Source organism: Primulina tabacum, chromosome 9 (assembly GCF_025594145.1).
Source record: "Primulina tabacum isolate GXHZ01 chromosome 9, ASM2559414v2, whole genome shotgun sequence".
Lineage (NCBI taxonomy): Eukaryota > Viridiplantae > Streptophyta > Magnoliopsida > Lamiales > Gesneriaceae > Primulina > Primulina tabacum.
This window is the reverse complement of record NC_134558.1, coordinates 35,333,609-35,358,290: the sequence shown is the minus strand read 5'-3', so window position 1 is coordinate 35,358,290 and position 24,682 is coordinate 35,333,609. Positions and strand designations below refer to the sequence as shown.

General features: G+C 35.4%; 4 protein-coding genes across 9 annotated transcripts; all 4 read right to left on the bottom strand.

The window, feature by feature from the left end:
• Positions 1-1,502: 1,502 nt before the first annotated feature.
• LOC142556632 (uncharacterized) lies at positions 1,503-3,140 on the bottom strand. The gene is made up of 2 exons (XM_075668112.1): positions 2,804-3,140; positions 1,503-2,087 (listed from the first exon to the last, which is right to left on the bottom strand). Exons 1-2 carry the CDS (start codon positions 2,969-2,971, stop codon positions 1,533-1,535), a joined length of 723 nt encoding a protein of 240 aa, XP_075524227.1. The 5' UTR covers positions 2,972-3,140; the 3' UTR covers positions 1,503-1,532.
• Positions 3,141-7,317: 4,177 nt separating this feature from the next.
• Positions 7,318-8,385, bottom strand: LOC142556631 (uncharacterized). Its single transcript, XM_075668111.1, has 3 exons — positions 8,047-8,385; positions 7,757-7,891; positions 7,318-7,609 (listed from the first exon to the last, which is right to left on the bottom strand). The coding sequence occupies exons 1-3, from the start codon at positions 8,194-8,196 to the stop codon at positions 7,523-7,525; spliced, it is 372 nt and encodes a 123-aa protein (XP_075524226.1). The 5' UTR covers positions 8,197-8,385; the 3' UTR covers positions 7,318-7,522.
• Positions 8,386-9,154: 769 nt separating this feature from the next.
• On the bottom strand, positions 9,155-12,840 carry LOC142555563 (putative LRR receptor-like serine/threonine-protein kinase At4g31250). The gene is made up of 3 exons (XM_075666481.1): positions 11,912-12,840; positions 10,509-11,057; positions 9,155-10,372 (listed from the first exon to the last, which is right to left on the bottom strand). The coding sequence occupies exons 1-3, from the start codon at positions 12,567-12,569 to the stop codon at positions 9,705-9,707; spliced, it is 1,875 nt and encodes a 624-aa protein (XP_075522596.1). The 5' UTR covers positions 12,570-12,840; the 3' UTR covers positions 9,155-9,704.
• A 2,783-nt stretch (positions 12,841-15,623) lies between these two features.
• Positions 15,624-24,420, bottom strand: LOC142555565 (putative RNA methyltransferase At5g10620). 6 transcript variants are annotated; one of them, XM_075666484.1, is made up of 10 exons: positions 18,811-19,164; positions 18,486-18,646; positions 17,838-17,933; positions 17,720-17,751; positions 17,498-17,640; positions 16,811-16,882; positions 16,567-16,633; positions 16,172-16,249; positions 15,898-16,043; positions 15,624-15,784 (listed from the first exon to the last, which is right to left on the bottom strand). In XM_075666484.1, exons 2-10 carry the CDS (start codon positions 18,544-18,546, stop codon positions 15,745-15,747), a joined length of 735 nt encoding a protein of 244 aa, XP_075522599.1. In that variant the 5' UTR covers positions 18,547-18,646; positions 18,811-19,164; the 3' UTR covers positions 15,624-15,744. The 6 variants fall into 6 exon arrangements, with proteins under 6 accessions (XP_075522599.1, XP_075522603.1, XP_075522602.1 ...); XM_075666488.1 differs by lacking the exon at positions 16,811-16,882 and having other exon boundaries at positions 18,811-19,126; XM_075666487.1 differs by lacking the exons at positions 18,486-18,646; positions 18,811-19,164 and adding an exon at positions 18,003-18,351.
• Positions 24,421-24,682: the final 262 nt, after the last annotated feature.

Below are 24,682 nucleotides of genomic sequence, written 5' to 3'. Positions count from 1 at the left end.
ATTTGATTGACCATGGCACGATCTAGACATCTAGGAGCATGATATGAACCGTGGCTAAGGGACATAGGCCAACCAAGATCCACACCAAGCCACAAAAGAAACGAACCATATGCTGAAAAATGGAAGGGCCGAATGGGGAAAGGGGCTGTTCTTGTTGATTATTTAAAAACCGATGAGCCATGGACCAAGCCACCAAAAGGGCGACTTAGTCACGTCTTAGACATGCTAGGGAAGTGATCCAACCATGGCTAAAGGCCCTTGGGGCAGCCAAGATCAGATCCTTCCTCCTTGACATCCAAACTGAATTTCGAATCACATTTCTGAACTCACAAACCAAAAGAAATCGTGAAGCTTGTCATGAAAGGGCCGAAATTCTGCATGTGTGTTCCCAAAATATTTTGACATGTATCTCGGTTTTTGCTTGCTAAAACATGATCATGTACTGAAAAATAAATGATAATATGACTTGATTGAGGTTTGAAAGAAATCTAGACATGCCTGGTTTCGTTTCGAAAGAAAACGAAAAGAAGAGGCGAGACGGCGCGGAGGAGACGGAGTGGCTTGCTTCTCTACCTTTCTTGGCTCTCGATTTTTCTCCCTTTCTCCCTAGCTGTTATCCACGTTTTTTCTACTGAAAAGGGGTCTTATTTTCGGTGGAGGTGGAGGGGGGAGTGATGGTTATGAAGGTGAGGAGAAGGGTGCACAAAAATAGGATCATATCAAGACCAAGTCCACTCCCCTTTTGAATTTGAATTTTGAATTGATATCAAATGAGTTGGTGGATGCTTCTAGGAGGTGGTGGCCGAAATTTAGCTTGATTCTAGACTAGGATATGTCCATTTATTTAATTAAATTGTGCTCCCAAAAATCCTAGAATTATCCTACTAATTACATGCAAAGAATTGGTCAAAGTTGGTGAGTTGGAAAATGAATCTTCTAGCACTAAGGGTGGCCGAAAAATGCATGATAAAATAAAGGGAAATGTTGATTATCTAGTCAACTAATAATCCTTGAAAGCCTTACTAATCCTTTAAATAATTTAGTGAGCTAACCCCTTAATTTAATAACTTAAATGAGTTCATTTCTTAATCACCTCAAATAATTAAATTAAATCTTCAAACCTTCCTTTCTAACTTAAATGAACTTAGTTACTAGCTAAATTAACTTCTGGAAATATTTCTCAAATCTTAAATTCTATCTCAAAACTCCAACTCTGGTCCGGCCTCACTGAAAATACTGAAATGCTAAAAATCAAACCGCTGAACTGAAATAATAAATAATTAACTTCAAACAAATGCATTTAAAATAATCATGCAATGAAGTCAATTAAATTTAAAAACCTAGAATTATGCATGGCTTATACGTCTACTGATTTACGGGTTCTACAAATATATATATAAGTTTTCATGCAGTGTAAAATTCATTTAGATTTTCTGTAATTTGTTATTACAATAAATCATAATGATGCATCCAAAATTAAAAGTTAGTAAATATGCACCATCAAACACATACTAAAATCTCATCACTTATAATCATGCAAGATCTGCTCCACAGTCGTGGTTATTCCCATTCTCACCCATAAATTTTCTCCTCTCACCGGAGAACACAAAATCCAAATGATACAGCACCGGAACCATCGTCATTGAGCACAAGAAAACCAGAACCGGCCCAAAAATCCACAACAGAAGCGGCAGGGCCGCGTAGAACATCCTGTTCCCCACCGTGTTCAGCAGGAAACCCTTCTCCAGCAACCCCGACACGTACTCCGCCGTCACAATGCCGCCGCTCTGGTTCCCTGGAGGACAGTTGATGAGGAAGTTGACCTGGTTGATGAAACGTATGGAGAGGGAGTGACATAGGAAGGAGAAGACGAGGATGAGGAGTAGGGTGACGTATTTTACGGCCAGCATGAACTCGCCGTGGGCGCCGTAGACAACGTTGTTTAAGGGTTTCTTGATGCTGTAAGTGCTGCTGATCACGGCGGCGAGGCCGCAGCAGAGGAGGATGGAGGTGGTGGCCATGAGGGTGGCTCCCATGATCGTGTTCCGGAGGGTTTGGACGGCCAGGATGTTTTTCTTCTCATTGTCCTGGATCGGATCGATCGAAAATATACCAATGAAAATTAACCACTGCAAGGGACACACTGAACCCCCAGTACTTATGCACGTCAAAGTTTTCGAGCAATGATCGTGAAACTAATTATCACATGTCGATATCATGCAAAATTTGTGGAGGAAATATATATATACATAGATTGGTACAATCGGTACGCGCATTTTAATCTATGAAATGTTTTATTGATAAATATTTCATTTAATTTCAAAAATTATAAATCAACACAAAAATGTCCATTATATATTAACTTTGTTATAATAATTAAATCATAAATTTTAATTTTGAAATTAAAGTGGTATGTTTACCTGTAAGGCTGTAAAAATCAATAGCCACAGGGGGAAAATAATGCATGTAGCTATCGGGGAGTAGCACGTGAATCTCTCTCACATTATTATCGCATAATCTTTGGAAACGGAAATGCGACATTTGTGTTTGCACACATGAAACGCATTAATAGACTTTTTTCATCTCATATTCCTTTGCGTGTCAAATTCATATACTATACATTTTGCGTCACGTATTTATACATATAGTGATAATTGAATTAGCATGCTAGAATATATCAAACTCATGTTTTTTTTAAAGAAAAATAGTTCTTAAAAAGTTAAGATATTTGCAAATGAAACAAATAAACATATTATTTAACATAAAAAAATGCATGCTCTCGACTGATAAAAATGGCGGATACCTTCATGATGGAGGCCACCCAAAATCTCCTTCCACGGGCATTAGTTCCGATGATCGTCGAGAGGGGACGGGTCCGAACCATATGCCATAGCCATACATGATAAGCTACGGATATCAGCAACCCTAATGGAACAAGAATCACATCCAAATAGCACTTCTTCCACTCCATTTTGCTATGCTTTTGAGGGATAGTTTTGATACTTTTAATTTCTTCTTAATATATGCTAGCTGAATGGGTAGCACCGAATATATATCACTTATATATAGAGAGAGAGGCGTGTGTATGGCCAGTCCGAGTGAAATGAACTTAGACTTGTTTGCAAGCAAAATGAGAATTCTAAACAAATTTGAGGGGCAAAAAAAGAGAGCTCTCCACTTTGTGAATAAACAAGAGATATTATTATATATGTCATGTGGGTCTGTTCATGTGGAAAATATGTGTAGTTTTTCATTTATTGATTGGTGTGGATTTCAATGTCGGTCTTCAAGAAATTATGCATCCAAGTCAATCTTTTTGCGGAGTTTTTGTATTTATAAGCACATTTTTTTACGGTGTGGTGTGTATATTTTACAATGGATCATATCGTGACAGAAAGGAAGATGTTGCATGTCGGGAGTGCAATAATTTGCATACCATGCTAGGAGAATAATCAAAATTTTATGGTCGGGTTGTTGCATAATTTTTTTTTAAAAAAAATTAACTTTAAGTATAGATCAAGTTGATCTGTCTCACGACAAATAATAAATGAAAAGTTTGGATAACGTGATTACATATTCGGCCAAATTATTTACGTGCACATCAACATTTAGTAGTGGTGCTTTAGATTCATCGCCCATAATAAATTTTTAATACTTAATATGTGGTAGCTTATGGAATTGGTTTTATTTTATTTTCAAAAAATATTATATAAATTTTTTATGAGGAAAAAGTTAATTGATTGCATAAATTAAAGATACTTCTGTTTTGTACGAATTAAATATGATTTTAAAAAGGAGAAAGAATTGATTTTTTTTTTTACAAAGTAGTTTTTTTTTAACGAAAAATTTATTTAATCCGGCCAAATTTTGATGAGGAGTAGGGTGACGTATTTTAAGGCCACCGTGAACTCACCGTGGGCGCCGTAGACGACATCGTTTAATGGTTTCTTGATGCTGTAAGTGCTGCTGATCACGGCCGCAAGGCCGGAGCAGAGAAGGATGGAGGTGGCGGCCATGAGGGTGGCGCCCATGATCGTGTTCCGGAGGGTTTGGATGGCCAGTATGTTTTTCTTCTAATTGTCATGGACTGATTGAAAATAATTCCTTAGTTAGCCCATTGTTAGTAATTAACAATTACCATTAATATTTTTTAAAAGTTGGAGAGTGTATTATTACAATCAGTGGCGGAACCACAAATATAGCTCCGTCCGAGCTGAAATTTTAAACTCTAAAATTTTTTAATATTTTAAATTTATCTACCCAAGTTAATATCATATTATTTCAAAATTATACAAAATTTACATATATATTTTTTTTTAAAAAATTGAGCTACCCAAACTAAAACCCGGGCAAATAAAAATGTGGCTCTGCCTCTTATTACAATGATAAAAAAACTCGAGACTTCGTCTCAAACCATCGTTATCAGGTCACATCTTCTAGTAGTTGTCACATGAAAGATATCGGGCAATGATTCTGGAACAAATCATCATATATATATATATATATAATGCAAAATTTGTGGAGTAAGTGGTAACAATCTGAATTTAAAGAAAACATTTTATTTGTAGATATTCAATTTAATTTGCAGGATATTATCCTCTAAACCATCCTCTTACTTTAAAAAAATTTTATATTATAATTTAAATTATGAATTGTATTTTATAATTTAAATGCCATACTCATAAAAATATTAATAATTTTTTTTATTTAAATGATCATATACTTATTTTAAAAATTAAAAAATATGTTGCATCTATCACGTCATACTACGTTGTCCAATGAGACATTAGTTGGTTGCTCGCATGAAAAGCATTAAGAGACTTTCTTTTTAAATTCTCTCCCTTATTTATCCTTTTTCCTTTGCGTGTCAAGGATTATTATATATAAGTGAACTTTTTCCACTTTGGTGGATTATTAGGTATCACCATTTATATATTATTTTTCTTTAATGTAATAATAGAAAAAGTGCCCATCAACGAATAATGATATGGTTAGTTACATAAGTTAATTTCCTTAAACCAATCAAAATCACTATTTAAGGTATAAATCGAACTTCCCCGGTTTTGTCCAAGTTTTAGAGTAGGTCTCTTATGAGAAGGTCTCACGAATTTTTATCTGTGAGACGAGTCAACTTTAGCGATATTCACAATAAAAATTAATACTCTTAGCATAGAAAGTAATAATTTTTAATGGATGATCCAAATAAGATACATGTGATACCATTTCATGCAATTTTTTGCCCAAGCTTTAATGTTGTTAACGTATTCGGTTTTGTCCAAATATCGAATTTTCATTATATCGAAGATTTCGGTACGGTATGGTAATGATACCGAATTTTGGTACGGTATGAAATTTGAAAATTTCGGTATATACCAAAAAATACCGAAAAATTATATAAAATTTTAAAATATATAATATTTTTAAAAAATAAATTTATAAAATTTTAAAAATATAATTTTTTTCAGTATAAAACGGTATATCCGATATCGTACTGAAATATCAGTATACCTTCATGATGGCTGCCACTGAAAATCTCCGGCCACGAGCGTTGGTTCCGATGGTGGTCGAAAAGGGTTGAGTCCGAACCACATGACATAGCCATACGTGGTAAGATATGGACATTAACAACCCTAATGGAACCAGAATCACATCCAAGTAGCACTTCTTCCACTCCATCTTGATTTTGGGTGTCTGTATATATTTAACGTTTTTTATTCTTTATTTTCTTCTTATTTCTTGCTAGCTGAATGGTAGCAGCGCAATAATTATAATTTTGTTCATTTGCATTATACGAATAAATATAATTTTGTTAAAAATTATATTTTTAATATTAATCATGATATAAAAATAATAGTAGGAATAATAATTTAAAAATAATAATAGTAAATATAAATTTGTGATTTTTGAAATTTTTTTATCAAGGTTAGTATTTTAAATATAATTATTTTATTTTAATATGAACATGAGAAAATATTATTGCACTTGATATTAATGGAATTATAAAGTATTTTATTATGTTTTTTTAAAAAAATTATAAGTGTTCAGTATGAAATAATGTATAGTTACGCAATAACTTCGATCATTTTAATATAATCTAATATTCTAATTATGTTTATGTTAATGCAAAATAGTATAAAAATTAATAATTCTAATTAACATATTTTTATCCAATGATATATTTTGAATTAACTTACATAAAAATTTAATTTAATTAATGAAATTAATTTTTAAGGTTAAATTTTATTATGTGGTTATATAGAAGATAATTTTATTAATACTCTTAATTGTTAAAATGATTAATATAAGAAATTAATATATGTAGAAATTATAATTACACAAGTTCAAAATCTTACTTTTTTAATATAAATCATAACATATTTTTATTATTATAAATAAAAACATAGGTTTTATTAAATTTATTTTGTAATTAAATTAATTTGACAATATTTATTTTAATAATAATAATAATAATAATAATAATTTTTTAAGTGATTCTTGAAATTTAATCTAATATAAAATATATATTTTAATATATGTGTAATAAACAAATAATTAATTTTTTTTATGATTGTATGACATTGTATCTTAGTTTTCGCTCCAGACATGGATACTATGAGGGTCTTATTCTACGTAGGTGGCTATGTTATTATTGAAAATGGTAGGGTTGGATATTGTATCCCCACGACCAGGCCCATGAAAATCTCACTGTCTATTACATTTTTCCAATTGGTGAAATATGTGCTTCGCATGCTGGAGGTCGACTCATCAAAATTCTGCATCAAATTGTCAACCAAATATTCTTATAGCTCATTGTCTCGTTATATTGAAGAGCGTGTCTATATCACAGATAATGATAGTCTACAATTTATGTTTGATTTGCCCACACTGGATTGCATCAAATTGTCAACGAATTTTTTTTTAGACCACACTAATCGTGTGTGTTACAACCGAGAAAAAATTCAATAGGGTTCTACTATTTAATTATATTATTGTTAATCGGTTAACAAATAATTTATTGAAGTTGTTTCAAGCAATCAACTTTGTAATTATAGGGAGAGACACTAAAATTCTTGTGTTTTTCTAAATTAATTGACCAAACCCATCATTCAGTCAAAACCCATCAATAACAAATTTGAATCTAAATGATTTCTATACGAGCTCGATATGATTTTTAAAATTTATACATTATAAATATACCTATAATTTACACAAGCTCACAAGTTCAAACCCGAATTCAAGCCTTTGCTAAATAGTTTCAATAATAAAATCTGAACCAAATATATGACGCTCGAATGCAAACTCTGAAGCAAGCTCAAATTCAAAGCGAAATAATTATTTTTTGTTCTTGGCATATGCTAAAATGGTTTCATGTTTTTCAAAACGTGGTTAATAGGATGGTAGCGGTTTAGGTGGGGATGTCAACTCAATATTTTCTCATACTTGATCTTGCAAACACCAAAAAAAAAAAAAGAAACTCAATCGACACGACAGAAGAAAATTGTGAGATTATATTATGTTGAGCTCAAAAGGTGAGGCTTTCACCATCATTATGATCCGGGAACGCAACACATCTGAAAACTTTACATTTTGAACACAACACGCTTCCAATCTGCACAATTTTTACAGAATAAGGCGACACGATCGAACCCAGAAAAGATTTTGTAGCTAAATACAAATAACATTTGAAATATAGGAACGCAGGCAGGCTTAAAGGACAAAATCTGTACAAAAGAATACAAATTTGGCGATTGCTTACAGATTTACAAGCTGGGCAACGGCGGTAAATCCGGTTGCTCTCGGCAGTTTTGACGTTGGTTTTTTGCCCTTTACAAAACTCACAAAGCAGCCACCCTCTTCCACTGCAAGATTCACACATAATCCCAGAATCCAACTTTCAAGCAAAACAAAAACCAACAGAATGTCAAAATCAATGGAAAAACAGAATAGAAGGGCGAGTTTGGAACCAAAGAAACACCAACGAACAAGAACACAATATCTCAAATCCAAACAAGTGAAACTTTAGAGCAAGAATTTGTGTACTGTTACTTGTTGTTGGACAGGAACGCATCCAGCCGGTCTAAGGTCGAGACGGGCTTTTGAGTTGGATGGCGATGGCTTACTGATGCAGGGGAAGTTGAGCTTCAAATTACAACTGGAATGGGCCGAAGCAACATCCATTTTCATAGCAACTGCCATTGCCTATTCTCCGTCAAGAATTCCACCACAGCTACCATATCCATACATTTATCACCTTTGTGGGGTCCAAATCTGCCTCAAAATCATATCTTTTATCAAAAAATTGTCAGACCACAACCCAACTTGTGGCCCTAAATTTAAGATCAAATAGCGTAAGATTCACTTAAAATTCTTCAACGTTAACCCGTTTCGCCGCTGATTAAACATTTAAACGCAACCTTAAGGCCATCTCCAACCTCGCCATTTTGGCGCCATTTTGGTGCAGGGTTGGAGATGCCCTAAATCTTGCACAAAAGTTCTTTGAGTATAATAAATAGCAAACATGGCCGAATCCATGCGAGCATGGCAAAAGACTGAAGACGTAATGATATTCTTGAAAATGTAATCTTTCAACAAGGTTTTAAAATTTTAGCAATTTTAATGAATAGGGTAGATCGTGATCCGATTTTGAAACTAAATAAATGCAGGCACTTCAAAAAATTTTTATGACAATAAAACTCGTATGACTGTGTATTGACAACTTTTGGCCTTCCGTGTGGATGCAATTAGCTTGTAAAATAGAAGATTCGTCATGCTCTAAAACACACCAAAAACATCCGCTCTCTCCCTCGTTCATGTTTTCTTTCTCTTGTTTGCACACTACGCATGCTGCTTTTGATTATGTGTGATCTGCTTATAAAGTTCACGTACTATTTCGTTCTCCAGTGTGGTAATTTGTGCAACATTGCTACTTGTCTGCCCATTGTATCATGAGAAATACTCGTCCGGCTAAATCCTCGTAGCACATACACGAGGTGATGAATCTATTTTAAAGAAACTGTAGTTGTTACGTACCTCGATTTGGTTTACTGTTTACTTGTTGTTCTTATGTACACGATATTCATACTTTCAATAATATACTTATTTCGTTTATTGATTTATTTTTACTAAATTGCGTTCGTTTACTGCTTTTTACTCGCCATCTTCATATTTTCTCTTTTTAGCATTTTGTATAACAGTGGAGCAATGCAAAGTACTACCCGCAAAAGATGCTGCTCCATTTGCACATCCAAACAGAAAACTGAGAGAGATGGTTGCTTCTTAATTGTTGTAATTTTTCCTATCGTGCTTAATCGTGTAGAAATTGAATTTTAGTTTTCTCAAGAGTCTATAATTTCTCCCAAGTTTCCCAAAAAAAAATGTAGCAGTTTCAGTCTAATGCAATTGATAAAAAAAACTCCGAAGAAAATTTGGATCATGTTAAGCTCATAAATCCTCTCTCTACTGTCATTTATATTTACATATGTTGTTAGTGAGCATTGGAGTAGAGATGGAGAGAAAAAGGGCCAGTATTTTGGTTATTAAATAATCAAACGTAGTATCCATTGTTCTCAAAGTACACGAGCAAACTTGCAAAGAATCGTAGACTTTATCCATAAACCAAGGTGGAACTGCATATTTACCTATGCATTGTGCAGAAAGAATGTAAAGACTAAAAGGCAGTCGGCGTCTACTAGTTTCTCAAAATTTCATGCCTTTGAAAACGAGAAATCGTCATCAGTCATTGTTCTAGAAGAATATATATCAACTTCGCTTGCGTAAGATGAAAAGTCATCATCGCTATCCTTTTCCTTTAACTCTTCTATTTTCTCAACGGCCTCCTTCAAATCCCATCTTTTATCCACATCCCAATCGCAGCAGCACATTCCAATTTTGAGTAGTCGAAGCATCTGCCCTTCACCACGTCTTGCTAAATTCATGTCCTTATCGAACACCTCACCTGTCCACTCTTCTCTCACAACAGAGTTAACCCACGTAGCCAAGTCTGCGCTAGGTCCTTTGCCTTGTTTGAGATAGTTTGCAGGAAACTTGCCTGTCAGCAACTCGAGAATGAGAATTCCGAGGCTCCAAACGTCAGTCTTCCTCGTTACACGGTCATTTTGAGAGGATTCTGGTGACTTGTATGCTACCATAAATTTTTGAGCATGATCCTTGTTGATTACCGGTACTAGTGCATAGTCAGCTAGAAGGGGTTCAAATGTGCTGTCGAGTAGGACATTTGACGATTTTAGATGGCCATGAGGAAGACTTAATGTGGGAAGTTCCTCATAGAGGTAAGCCAATCCTCTTGAAACACCTTTGATGATTCTTAAGCGTGTTGGCCAATCAAGACCTGGTTGGTTCGGGCCCCTTTTACCTTCTCAAGAGAATTCAAACATGTTAAGATCATGTAACTTTTTAAAAAAGAAATGTGATTTCTGTGTTTTGTATATTTTCATTCTCTCAGGTTATAATAGATACATCCGAACAAAATCTGGAGATGAAAAACTTACTGTGAAGATGACTAGCCAAACTCCCATTTTCTGCAAAATCAGCGATCAAAAGCTTTTCTTCTTTCCTGTGATAGAAAGCAACCAAAGGCAACAAATTAGGGTGTGACAGCCTTCCTAGCTTTCTCATATGTTCTTGAAAGTCTTCTTTTCCGACATTGCTCATTTGTCTGAATCTCCTTACAACATAAGGTTGGCCGCTAAAAAGCACGGCTTTATAAGACGAGCCAAAGCTTCCACTCCCCAACACTTCAGCGGATGCCCTTAGCAACTCTTCCAACTCGAATCTTTGTCTATTGTTTCTGACAAATTGTAGTTTTCCATGTTCACTGTTCTTGAATGTCCCACTCTGGCTAGAAATTGGATCTTCTCTGTGGGATTTGTCTATTGATTTTTGGTATTTCAGCGGCTTTACACGCCTGCTGAATATCAGGAAAAATATGATAATAGCAGCTAATGCAATTCCCACAGCAACCGCAATGATTAAGCCGATTTTCCAGGTCAATTTCTTTGGTTTGCAAATGTCTAAGGGCATACCACATAGCTTATTTCCTGACAGATAAAACAGACCCCAAAATACAGAAAATGAGTGAGCGAGTAAATTTTATTGCATGGCGATATTTGGGAGAGAGATGGTCTTTCTATAATCTAAGTAATGTTCTTTCTTACAATAAAAAAAGGTGTTATTTCTAACGTTATCACACGATCAACGTAGAAATAGCAAAATGTAATTAAATCTATTATAACGTTATGTGCCGAACTCTTGAATTTAGTTCAAATGATTATTTAGGAAGTGCTTGATGAAATTGAAATGACTAATTTCAAATTTCTTGACTCCCTTCGATGAACAAATTTGAAGTGAATTTAATCAGCTTTATATCAAGTTATACAATTTTAATAATAATAATAGTCGTGAATTTCAAATCCGTCCAATAAGTATCATTTAAAATCATCCAAATCAAGGGTCGCAGTCCTTCCCAGCACTCCTAATAGAAAACAGAACAGTAAGACCAATAATAAGCGACTGTTTAGCTGTCAGTAGCATATGAACAACGTGCATGTCAGTTACAGTTCTTAAAGAACATAACTAAAAAGTTGAAAACAAAGCTACAAAAAATATTTTGGACAACCGTCATCTAATATTTTAATACCTCTTCTGGATTAGAAGCCCCTTTGATATTGACGTAAACAGCTAGCAGTAATCCGATAACTGATTTCGATATTTAGACCAGTTCTGATTATCAAACTAAATTGGAGATAAAAACAAGTCGATAACCTTGAAATCAACTTCGAAAATAATCAAAAAAGTTAACTATATGATCAAGAAACTCAGCTACGTGATATAAAATCGATATAGACGCGACAAGGATGATCAAAATCAAGAAAGTATGAATATCGAAAATTACCATAAAATGAGCTTGCATTCTGGCTGCGAAGTGTAGCAGGTATAGATCCCTCTAGCTTATTGTAAGAAAAATTTACTGTCAAATTCTCCTGCCAAAAATCCGGTATTTCCCCTTCAAACTGATTACTCTGAAGCTGCAAATCCACAAGCCTTGGCAGTTGAAGCAAAGACATAGGAATGTTTCCGGTGAATTCATTATTTCCTAACACCACTCTCCTCATACCCTTCATCCCTGAAAAAGCTTTATCCGGTATTTCACCGTTGAATTTGTTATTTGCCAAATACAAACTTCTCAGTTTTTGAAGCTTGTTTAAATCACTTGGAAACGACCCTGAAAAACTGTTGTTCATGACGCTTAGGCTGGTAAATGATGACAAGTTTGATAGGGATTCTATGTCGATTTTTCCTCCAAGCCCCATCCCTTCGAGTCTCAATCCTGTTAAAACACCATGTGTGCAGACACAGCCAATCCAAATAGGAGAACACAGGTTAGCAACTGGTTCTTTCCAATCACTCAGCATGTTGGCATTGGTCAGCGATTCTTTGAACTTGAGGAGGGATTTAGACGTGTCCGTCTCATCACCTGATGATGGTATAACACAAAGTAGCACGACGCAAAACACAACCAAACAATGACGAATGTTACGATCCATGATCATTATTCGAGAGTTCAACACTTAATTATGTACAATAATATAATGATCTTGAAGGAATATCTTGGCTGAAAAAATGTTGTATGAATGTCTAAAAATGTTTTGGCATTGTTTCTTGAAACGGTGATTGATTGTTTGAGGAAGGCATGTTGGATGATTAATGATTTGAAGATGACAAAGGGAGATATGTTCGGATACAAAGTATGCCATATTTAAAAGGATTAGCTGTGTTTTGGCCGGCTTTATTTTTGGCTTTATTTTTTTGTATTTTTGGGAATTAAGTAGATTATATCTCTTGGTTGGGTGGTCATTACAAGCAAGAATATTATGTGGGATTTTGACCTTTTTCTTGTAAACAGTGTTTCAGTTGTCACCTTTTATTTATTCTGCAATTAATGAAATAGAGAAAAAGAATAGTGTCGAGTCTTTTTTCTATTTTCATTTGTTTTACTGAAATGCAAATTTTCTCATTGGAAAATTTGAATAATCCTTCTAGTACTTGAGAAAAAATAAATTCAATTTGTTTTTTTGACAGATATCTACTTTAATTGAAAAAATAAATAAAATTTATGCGTAATATTTAAAAATTTATGAACTCTTTAGCCATTAAAATCGTTTTGCAAAATGCTGGAGCTTTTTGTTAGTGTCAACGTAACTCATATAAGAAACTTATTATGTTAACAATATGCTCCAATTTTGCGTAAATCCTGAGGCTGTACATGAGCTGTATGTGTCCTATTCTTCTTTATTATTTTACTAAATTGGGTATTTTTTTTCAATAGAGTTCCAAAAGGGGTCATTAAATGCACTAACATTTATTATTATTATTAATAATTTGTTCTCATAGTCAAGTCCGCATAGCACAAATTGTCGGGGTACGACCATCTCAGAAGTCTTTATTCCTAAGATTGTTGGATCGTATCCATATTGACAATAAAAGGTAATATTTTTGGTATAAAAATTTATAATTTTTTATGGATGATCTAAATATAATATTCGTCTCACAAGATTGACTCGTGAGACCATCTCATAAGAGTTTTTGTGTGTATTGTTATATTTGTCAATACATTACATGTTCTTCAATATATTCCACATGAGATGACTATGATCCAATGATTTATATTAGATAACTATATTTTACGTGATATGATGCATGTTTGATCAAGAAATTGCCATGAGAAGTGGGCCGAAGGGAAACTAAATCATGAAAAAAAAAGAAGAAGAAGAAGAAGAGAGAATTGTGCAAATGATTACAATTACAATTTGATTAACTTGTAAACGATCAAGAATCAAGAAAATGGACAATAGTTCGTTATTCAAGAATGATTCCTATATTTAAAAAAATATAAGGTAAACATAATCTTGAAGAGGGCAAGTCAAAAGTCACTTGTATCATGATTCTTCAAGTTCTCCGAAATATCGTGTTATGAAGAATTAATAAGGATTATTTATTAATAAAACATTAAAAGACTTCAAAATCATCTTTATGATATTCTTGGAGAATATTTTTGAAAAACTTTATAGACTAAATTGATTTTTTGCCTTTACAAAAAGCAAGAAAACTAAGAAACAATCCCTCACGATAACATCATTTGCATTGTTCAACCAGATCAGAAAAATCCTTCAGGGTTCTCGAAATCTTTTCGAGATAAACGATAAGCTTATGGCCCTGTTGTCTCGTTAAATCCGTTTCTACAGCCTCAGCATTTTTTACACCAGCCAATTTGTAATCTCTGTCGTCAGCAATGTCACATTCAAGTATCGCATTTATCTGTAATGCATTTTCCCGAAGGATTCTACACAAAATTTGCTCCTTCGTTAATGTTGCTGTTTTTGTTTTCCAACTTCCCATTTATGTTGCACGAGTCTTCAAGCTTTATCTTTGGGCTTGTGAAGTATCCCCATGGATTTACCTTTTCAATTCTTCGTTTTTGGCGCTTCATCCTCCGCTTTTGTTTCTTGGAACTTAGTCACATGAAAAAACACCTAAGACTCAGCATATGCTATGTGACTGAGAATGCAGTTTTCTTGGTTCTTTGATCAATATTCCCTTGAGCGTCACAGTTTTTCACAAGGTATAACAAAGCTCAACCTTGATATACATGTTGACCGGAAAGGTCATTGGTCAGCAAGATCAAATTCAGAACAAGGATATCTTGCAACTGTATTCCCCCCCATCTTACATCAGTTTGTGGCAATGATTTGATACAAGGTTTACAAGAATATGTAATGGATTTTAACAACTTGAATCGATATTTTCGTAAACAGAGAAATAGTTTCTGGGGGAATCCTTCATGTAGTGTGCCACTAGCAATGGCCACGCCCTTGACTGGAACAACCTTATTCTTTTTGTCACCCATGAGAAAATGATGTTCCCCTCATATAATACCGCGACCAGGATTGCAAGCAAGGGGAAGAATGTTTCTCCCAAGGTTCGACTCCAGACAAGATAAGGAACAAGTACTAATTAGGACCAGCCCCCTTTGGAGCGCATGGCTACTCAAATAGCAACAGCATTGGGCCCTTGTGGAAACAACAGGGGTTATCTCTTCCTTTTGGAAAAGGCCATGTTCGATATCAGTGAGTATGCTCCGAGTGATATGTTTTGCAATTAAAACTCGAAATATTTAAAAAAAAAAGTCTGCAACGTTTGGAGGTTTTGAATATGAGCAGGCCATGAAGATGAGTATGTGATTGAGCTTGCAAATGAAGTGAGAAAGATACTTGTTGGGTTGCAGAAGGAGAAGTTTGATCGGTGGATTGCCTGAACCAATTGCAATTGCATTGCCTGAACCAATTGCAATTGCCTTGATTCTTGAGATTTGACTCGCAACAACAAATTTATTCTTCTCTAACAAAATTTGTAGCTTTTGGATTTGTCACCTTTTTTCTCTTAGATTTACTTCATTTCTCACACATAATTCATATATGAGAGTAAGATTTGTAACACTCGGCATATTGAAATATTCATCCTTGTAATTTTCTTCGTATCGAGTTTATTTCATCAAAATATCAAGCTGATTAAGACAAAGTGGCACTCTTTTTTCTTGACACAGAGGATTGGATAATTCAACAGAAAAACATATATTTGGTGCACACACAGACACTTCATTTGTAATAGTTATTGTCAATTATAAGTTCCAACCATTTGCTACACTCAGTTGAAGAAAATAGGGGATGTCTAATGATGATACTTCTGGCCTTTGAGAATAGTCCAAGCCCTGAAAAAATCATATGATGAACTATATATTTGGAATGATCTGCCAGATCTCACTATTTTGTTAAATCTAAAATAACTGTGAATTTAAAAAATAAGCTAAAACAAAATACAAACCTGTAAAGTTGCTCGATGAGTACAACTAAAGCAACTTCATGATTCAAGACTAGGGATGATAGCTTGATTGATACGTCGGCCCTCTCTTTTAACTGTCTTCCATGGCCATAAGGTCCTCCAATGCAGAACACGATGCTCGAAGCTCCCTGCTCCACACAAGAGGGGAACAGAATAGTTTCCAAATATGAGCATTTCGTGTCCCATACGAGCATTTGATGTACAGATTAACTTGTAATTAACTCGTAAAAGAAAGATATGTTGAGGCAGTTCATACCGTGTTTCCAGCATCCCCAATGAGAGAAGCCATTTGTTCAGATCCCACGTCGGCTCCGTGCTCGTCTAACATTACAACCTGCAGTGAAAAGTAAACTAGGAACATAAATTTCACATTGATGATAAAATCTTCAAATCAGTCACGCTTGTTCAATGCATAGCTTGTCCGACTAAGATACACACGTATGCCTTGGATTCCATTCTTGAGGGAGTCTGTTGCATTGCTCAGACAAATTGTGATCACGTGATGCTAAAATCTAATTGTTCCCTTCGCATTCTTAAAAGTATTTCAAAACAAACTTTTTGTGAACTGGTGACAAGGGTTCACAAAAAGTTTCGAAAAGGGACCTCTAACAAATTACGAGATGATCAAAATAGGCAACTGTTATGTTATACCCATTCATTGGATTTGACAAGGCTCATCACAGATATATCTTCATGTTCAATCTGAGCCATCACATCCCTGATACCGAGGACAAACAAAAGTATCTTAAATAAATTATATATCATTTTGAGATATTAAATAAGAGATAATCGATAGAACAACTAATCATTCAGGCATCACTAGGAGTGAGGATTTTATGGAGAAAAAAGAGATACTCTAGCCTGTTTACTATATGAATCGTGCAAGTGTAACCACCTAATGGTAGTGAAATGCATAACAAGGCTATTCTCACACTTGTTGGGTGGTAGTTGTCGCGAACTGCTCAAGCTGCATACACACACAAACACCACAATTCAAACCTCCACAAATACTGTTTACTATCCGGTACTATTTCGATCCAAAGAACAAGAAGTCGAAGTTACGCTAGTGGACTAGATAAAATCAAAGGTTAACCACAAAAGCAACATCAACGGGTTTGTTGATAGCATTCATCACAAAAGCCAAATCCTCCCATTTCAGGTAGAACGTGTTATTATACTATACAGCACTTGTCAGATTAAAGGTAACTAAAATTCCGACTTTGTCTCAATAAACACGACTTCTGTCCAGCAAGTTAGTAGCCTACCTTTAAATCATGGCCAACCCCATCATTTTAATGCATTGTTTTCACCAAAACAAATGGCTAAAAATTCAAGAAACAAGTAGCATTGTGGATTTTGCTTCGAGATAACCCTATTCAAAGGACAGAAATATGGTTTTTTTTAGAGTATTTTAGATACGTAGCCTTTCGTAAGGACGTAATATGTATAAAGAATCGAACATAAGCCCATTTTTCAAACTCTCGCCGATGCTCAATTCTTCCTGAAGTAAGAAAAAACCTTATCCAAGCTAGCTAATACGAAAACATTTGTAGAAGAGCAAAAAAAGAGAAATTCAACAAACTTGGCATTTTTAGGATTGGATTTGAGTCTAATATCCTGGACAGAGCAATAAATCTTGAGCTTCTCAATATACTCGTCAACTATAAGTTGAACTCCTGGCGACCTCTTCTTCCCCACCGTAAGGATTCGAATTGGTAGCGCTCTCTGCGAAGATAACGATGCCTTCTTCCATATAAAAAAAATTGCACAAATCATACAAAGAATGGAGAGTGAGCGCAATTACCACTGTTTGGCCAGCATACTTGCACTGTTTACCTGATAGAAAAAAGACTTGACATGGGTTTTGGATTAGGTGCTTCAAAATGTGAAAAATAAGGATAAATTCGAAGAAAGAGAAGAACCTGGAGGGTAGGAATAATGGGTTTTGCTGATGGCGAAGAGGGATAATCCCATACCATAAACAAGAATTTCTTGGGATTCGAAACCCGTGATGTTTTCTAAATGAGGGGAAAATGTCAACTTTCATGGAGCAACAATTCTAAAAAAATATATATAAACCCATCTACCGTAGCTCATAAAAAAGATTGAATCTTCGAGCAGCCTAGTTCAAGATTCTTCGGTGTTCCAGCTTGGAAAAATGAGTTATTGGGGAAAAATAACCAAGTCTTACTGGAAACTAACTAAATTTCAGTTGATGAAATTTTGAAACCAGAAACTTCAATAAACTTCATTTTTGGAGGGAGAATGGATCTGGATTTGTGTGGATTTGTCATAATTATATTTTTAGATCTTTCCATCTTCACCTTATATTCATATTGAGTTCTTAAAATTTTGTTCACTAGCTAAGATCTTGGGCTGATGACAACTTTTATTAAAACCATTTTCTTGCCAAAGGTATTCGAATTTTATTTCTTCTGTAATCACATTGCTCTGGTCAGGTGCATCGAATGTGTAAATTTTGGAGCGGGAACCATTTGGTCATTTTTATTTTTGGAACTAAATTACAGAAGCAACTAATTCCTCACCTAGTTAAATTCTCAGACTCGTACCGATATTATTACATTGAAGTTCTTCAGTACATGAATGCATCTGTAGTATATAACGGATCATTCATCAGACTGTATAGTGCTGTTGAGTTGTGTCAATATCCAATCCTTTCAACTTGACCACAGATTCAACGTGCCCCTTCAGCGTATGCACCTCCCTTTGCCTGCACCAACAATTCATTGATCCATATCAGAAAGCAAAATGTGTGCTCTGACAAAAGATTATAGGAATCTGATTCAGATGCCATCCCTGAACCAGCTCAAGAAACTGTAAGATGCACCATAATATTTATAAAACTTGGTCAAAATTCGAGAACATATTGACTACCTAGCAAGTTCTGCACGTCGTTTGGCTTGCTCCGCAATCTCGAAAAGCTCCCTGTAGCTACTTTTGCCAGCAAAAATGTTTGAAATTTCCCACGGTTGAAGACCATGAAGAGTCCTCTGTGCAGCTGCCCATTGTGCTTCTCGTTCTTCTATGACATAGTGGGAGTTCGTTGTAAAGGTAGTCTATCAACAGATTCAATCAAATATTAGTTAAAACGGAATCAAGAAAGTTTGGTTTCGGATATTTGATTATTATTGTATTGAAAATGGCATAACTTTCTTCATACTTGTTGTATTGCACCGTGCCTAGCCACTATTAATCATAGATTTAAGGGTTTTTTGTGGTACGAGAACTCGCAACCGTTATCTTTTGGTACATACAAACTGGATAAACCACCGGACTAACACAACAGCTTGCAAACCACGCTAGTCAGATAAACAATACTAGACAAACCTTGTATGACAAGCTCGTCCTACCAGACTTCCATTTAGGGCTAAATTTAAGGGCTTTTGATTAGGGATATGAGTCTTCAATGTAGTTGATGGAATAGTCATTGAGCATATTCTCCACCAAAGAGAACAAAAATGTAATCCACAAACAAAACAGCACATATGCTGAACTGTTAGTCAATTAGTGAAATAAATATAGGAAACTTAAAAGTGCTTTTCACTAAACAGAAACTATATTTCAACTAAATGAAGCCCTAGAGGCAAGCTACGGGAGTATATCTACATCCTAAGTGCAAATAGAGCCAAACAGAGCTTAGAAACAGAAAAAAGTTACTCCCAATATTGTAGTAAAAGCAGAACGTCTTGTTTCTGCTTCCAGATAAGGATTGTTCACTATAATTTGAGTTCAAAGCGGCGTTGGTAATCGCCTACTGTTGGACAATTCCCCCAGGTTATTGCTTCGCATGGGCGGACCCAATCGTCACGCTCTAATTTCAAGAACCAGACCCAACCCTTGAACTTCATCTGGAGTCCTTTGGTTCTCTCACCTGTTGAGCCACCCAAAGGGATCGGATAACCCATCATATTTTGGGAAATCCAGCTTGGCATTAAACAAAGCAACCATCACCTTTTATCATAACTTTTATCACTGCCTACATAATTTAATTCGATAAAAAAACGAATTTACAAATTAATCACTATCATACATAGTTTCAAATTATCCATCAACTAAACATGTCTCAATGAGGCACGAGCCAATAAATACTACAGGAAAAGATTTGTGGGTCCTCTGATGCGAAAATAATAACTTACGATGCCCTTTTTTTTTTGCGTCAAACTGTGACGGTGAAATTTGACAACCATAATATATTTAAATCCCAGAAGAACTTTAAATTCAAAGAAATGTTCTGTATCATCCATCCATTTGCATTGTGCATAAAAAGGCAGCCGGTGGCCATATAATACAGTTCTCACCAAATGCCTGCCTAGATATCACTAAAATCCAAGAAAATAGAAGAAACACATTTTGTACACAGAAGGGTTCTTTTCACTAAGAAGATGTTCCCGATGGGGCTGCAGCAATCTTGCAAATGGGGCAGCAATTCTTGAGCCGCAACCACTGGTTAATGCATGTAACATGATACCCGTGCTCGCATTCCACCAATGCGCCAATCTCATCCCCGAGAGCAAAATCTTCCTGCAGATAATGGTTGTTTTGTGTTATAGTGCAATCTTCACTCTATTTATACAGCTTTAAAATTATAACGGTATATACATGCTCTCCTGGAGATCTTATAATCAATTGAATAAGAGAATAGAGATCACAGAGTAACACATGATCATACCAAGAAATCAAGCGGTTTAATCATCTAGTGTAAAATTTCAAGTTCAATTAACTGGCCTTTTTTCATATACTCTTAATCTCTGCAAACTAGCATGGAGCAGGTTAATATCTAGCTCCAAGTTTTAGATTTGAAACAAGATGTTCAAAAATTGTTCAAGTTGGATTGTCTATTCTATTACTTTATAACTTTCCTCGGAGCTGATGATAAGGAAAGTACAATAATCACGGTGAAATAAATAACAAAAATTGTTTACCTGACAAATACTGCATTTGATACCATCTCCATCTTCATCCAATCCAAAAGCTCGTACGTCTGATGAGGCCACCTGATATATGCTTCTCCTGAGGCACTTTGTCAGTGCCTCTTCAGGAACTGCTGTACTCACTGAGCCTATCCTATCTTCCAGAGCTAACAGTTCCTGAAGATGTAATGCATATTGAATTCCATTAAAACTGAGAGCAGATATCATAAAAACAACTGGGGTAACGATCTCCATGGAACAAAACTAACGACCCTTATCATTGAGACATCTCATTCAACAATGGAATTTGACAAAGTCACGGCAGAAGAACCTTAAGGCAACACCAACCTCATATGACATGTTATCAATATCCAGTCTCATCTCTCTGTGTTGGTCGTGGAAGTTCAAACTACCGAGGAAAAAACTGGTATCCAGGGCAAGGGTTTGCTATAAACGAGAAGAAAAGCTCATTATTAAATATTTCAATTAGATGTTATGGAGAGCAAGGAAGATAAGAAACCTCATGTGTCAATTCCTCGTCTCGTTCAATCCTCTCAAGAGCTAATAATAACTGCACCATGAGTTTATAATGTTTAAAATAATTATTAGTTTGGGAAAACGAAATGCTAAGGCAATTTTGATGCACAATAAGGACAACACCTCTGCGACTCCATCAATGTTGTATCGCTGTAATGCATCATGACTCATGAAATGGGTACAACCGAATTCACCCGAAGTGAGAGGTAAGGTGTATTGATAATCATCATTGCTGCTGGAAATACTATAAGAGCTTGAACCACTCATAAAACCATTTGCTGAAAAGTGCTGTGAGGAACTTGAGCCACCAATATTGATAGGTGTTCCAGATTGAGGAAACTGAGGGCTACCTGAAGCAGGTTTCCTAGCAGAGGAACTGTTCCTTATATTTGGTCTGGAAGAAAGCCTTGTCCTGTTGTTTATATTCACTCTCCTCTGAGTCCTGAAACAAGTGGCACCATTGTTAACCTCACCAGAAGCACGATTACTATTTCTTGAATCACAGACGGAGCTACTACAAGTTGAAGGGGACGCATTCCCATCAACGGATGATGCAGCGGTTGTTTTTCTACGAGACAAGTAGACTTCCCTTTCTGGGGTTTGCTTATTCATCAGATTCTTTCTGACTGGCTTTGAAAATGATGATGAACTTGATGGTACGACATCGGGTATGGAATTGCATTTCAGACTCCTGAGACCATACCTGCTCCCACAACCGTCCTTAGACGGGCCTTGGTATGGGCTTTTAGAAACTGCTGAAACAGAGGGAGGTAGAGCGTTTGGCTTGTGCAAACCTGATCTGATCGGAGATATTTTTTGAGGTCTAATGCTTGATGATGCACTAGAACTTCCTGTTTCGGTCAAAGTAAATTTTCCAGTTAGACTCGTACAGGGTAAAGGCGTTGGCTCTAGACCTTCTGAATCACCAGAACGACCAACTTCTGATGGATAAGATTTCAGTCGGGAAGACAACTTGCTCACTGAATCAGAATTCAACTCTTTTGCACTGGTTATCACAGAATTGCCCCTAGAGGAATTTCCATATGTTTTGTTCCTATTCAGAGAACGTAAAGAAGGCTTATAACATTTGGATGTATCAGAGGTTCCATGTTTTGCATTCTGACTATAATTAATTCTCCCACTGCATCCTATTCGGTAACAAAATTGAATATTTTGATCCCTTTCAGTAGCTGAATCTTTTAAGTTAACATTACATCCCTTTTTGGTTTTTGTAAGAGCACCTGCACTTCTTTTACCAGAGCATGCATCCATGGCTATTTGTTGTAGGAGATTCTATCCTGTTCCAGCAAAACACTAGCATCTTTAAAATAAATAGTAGTTCGCCTACTTTAAACCACACAAAGGGGCTCTTGCATCTTGTCTGAATAGATAAAAGACGGCATAACTGGGAGAAAAATTGCTCAAAAATCACAACCATGTTGCAGTTATAGGGCTTGTCAATGGTGAACATTACCCAAGCTTAGCTTAGAACAGTTAAAAAAATATGAGGCTAAAAAGTGAGATGAAAAAAGTGAATATGCAGATTAAAGAATGAAGTATGAGCAGATTATGTAATAGTTATAAAACACATAATTAAACAAGAAGATAAGAATCATCCATGATCGCATCTTCCAGGTTGAATAGTTCCCACTCAACCAATATGTCAGCAGGTTGGGACTATTGCGCTAAACTTTAAATATTTACAAATTGGCATGTGTCAGCATCAATAGAACTTGGTTAGAACAGGAAAAAATAACAAATACATTCACATGTAGAAGCTTAGCCAAAAAATAATCAACATCGTATCAAAATCCCAAAAAAAATCTACAACCCACCTTAAACATAAAGAGTGTATCCCGCATGATTAATATTTACAAACATAATCTACACAAATGACATGCTCGAGATGAGACAGAGTGGAAAGAACATGCGGCAAAGCGAGACAGAAGAGATCATATTGTCAAAGTTGTATTCGTCTATGGAGTTTTCATGATTTAAAATTCCATGAGAAGCGGATTTCTTTCTTCTTTCCTTTAATTAAATGAGAATTTTCACATTATCTGATTTTATTGTTTCGTACTTTCAATTCGTGAAGAAATACACAATCAGAATCGCGCCATCACAAATTTCAAGCAAAGATGACTCTGTACTCTCTTCGATTACAGGCAAGCGGCACAAGCTGGAAAAGAGAAAAAAAAAAGTGTGTTTTTCTTCACGAAAATCATCAAACTAATACAGGAAATTGATGTAAAAACAGAATCCAGTTGATCATACAAAAGCAAAACAAATTTAAGAAACACTGAAAATTAAATCCCTCGGCAAGACAATATTGACCTGCTGAGGGAAGCAGTCAAATTCCCAATTAAAAAAAGAGGCCGCCAATCAATATTGCAAGACTATCAATCTTGACTCAATTACAACCAACAAAATACAAACACAAAAAAAACAAAAAAAAAAAACACACACACACACACAAAACACCGATTTTTAAACAAAAGCCATGTCAGAAAATCAAACATGGACTCAAAATTTATACAACCCGAAGAAACCTTTTTTGAATAATATGGGCTCCTAAATCAACACTTCCAAAGACACTGAATATCTGACAAGAATCAATCAAGAAAATAAACAAGAACTGATCACAGCACAACCAAATAGATAATACAATAAAATGAATCAAGAATCAGAACGATGACAATCAAGAAACCAAGAAAATTCAAACACCGGGATCAAAGAGCCAGCAAACTCTATATTTTCCGTCGTTTACCTTTCTTCCACCTTTTTCACTGTTATTCCCTTTTCTCACACCACCAGAAAAAAAGAGAGAGTCCCAACAGCTACACAAATGGGAGAGGGTCTTGGCATATATTCACATAGATATACAGAAACGGCTGAGGTCTATGTCAGATTTATATATATGTACGTGAATTTATGTATTGGTATCCATATTTATATATTTCTCTCGTGTATAGGTATTTGTACGTATATATACGTATAATGTAAACGATCCGAGGCGAATGGGAGGCCGGGTTTTATGCAATTTGGGAAGCCTTTAAACATAAACAAATCCTCAACAAATCACCGCAGAATTGCCGTACTGCCTTTTATTCTGAGGAACAGATTTCAGCCGTCGGATATGTGACGTAGGGTCAACGATTAGGGACTGTTGGGCTGCCTAAGAGTCAGGTCTAGAGCCCACTGGGCCCTACCCCTCCCATTATTGTCCTCCCACTCGTGCTATGCATCCAGGAGTCCCACAATTAGACTCAAATAAAACTTTATTTTTAGAACATACAAAA

Excerpts from the sequence above, each read along its gene's own strand:
- LOC142556631 (XM_075668111.1), bottom strand. The coding sequence starts at position 8,196 with ATGGCAGTTGCTATGAAAATGGATGTTGCTTCGGCCCATTCCAGTTGT. Across the intron at positions 7,892-8,046 it reads GCGTTCCTGTCCAACAACAA|TTGGATTCTGGGATTATGTG; the intron begins GTAACAGTACAC and ends TTTGCTTGAAAG. Across the intron at positions 7,610-7,756 it reads GTTGCCCAGCTTGTAAATCT|ATTGGAAGCGTGTTGTGTTC; the intron begins GTAAGCAATCGC and ends AAAATTGTGCAG.
- LOC142555563 (XM_075666481.1), bottom strand. The coding sequence starts at position 12,569 with ATGATCATGGATCGTAACATTCGTCATTGTTTGGTTGTGTTTTGCGTC. Across the intron at positions 11,058-11,911 it reads GAATGCAAGCTCATTTTATG|GAAATAAGCTATGTGGTATG; the intron begins GTAATTTTCGAT and ends TTTATCTGTCAG. Across the intron at positions 10,373-10,508 it reads TTTGGCTAGTCATCTTCACA|GTAAAAGGGGCCCGAACCAA; the intron begins GTAAGTTTTTCA and ends TCTCTTGAGAAG.
- LOC142556632 (XM_075668112.1), bottom strand. The coding sequence starts at position 2,971 with ATGGAGTGGAAGAAGTGCTATTTGGATGTGATTCTTGTTCCATTAGGG. Across the intron at positions 2,088-2,803 it reads GGGTGGCCTCCATCATGAAG|GACAATGAGAAGAAAAACAT; the intron begins GTATCCGCCATT and ends GATCCGATCCAG.
- LOC142555565 (XM_075666482.1), bottom strand. The coding sequence starts at position 22,655 with ATGGATGCATGCTCTGGTAAAAGAAGTGCAGGTGCTCTTACAAAAACC. Across the intron at positions 21,294-21,366 it reads ACGAGGAATTGACACATGAG|CAAACCCTTGCCCTGGATAC; the intron begins GTTTCTTATCTT and ends TCTCGTTTATAG. Across the intron at positions 21,024-21,194 it reads TTGATAACATGTCATATGAG|GAACTGTTAGCTCTGGAAGA; the intron begins GTTGGTGTTGCC and ends TTACATCTTCAG.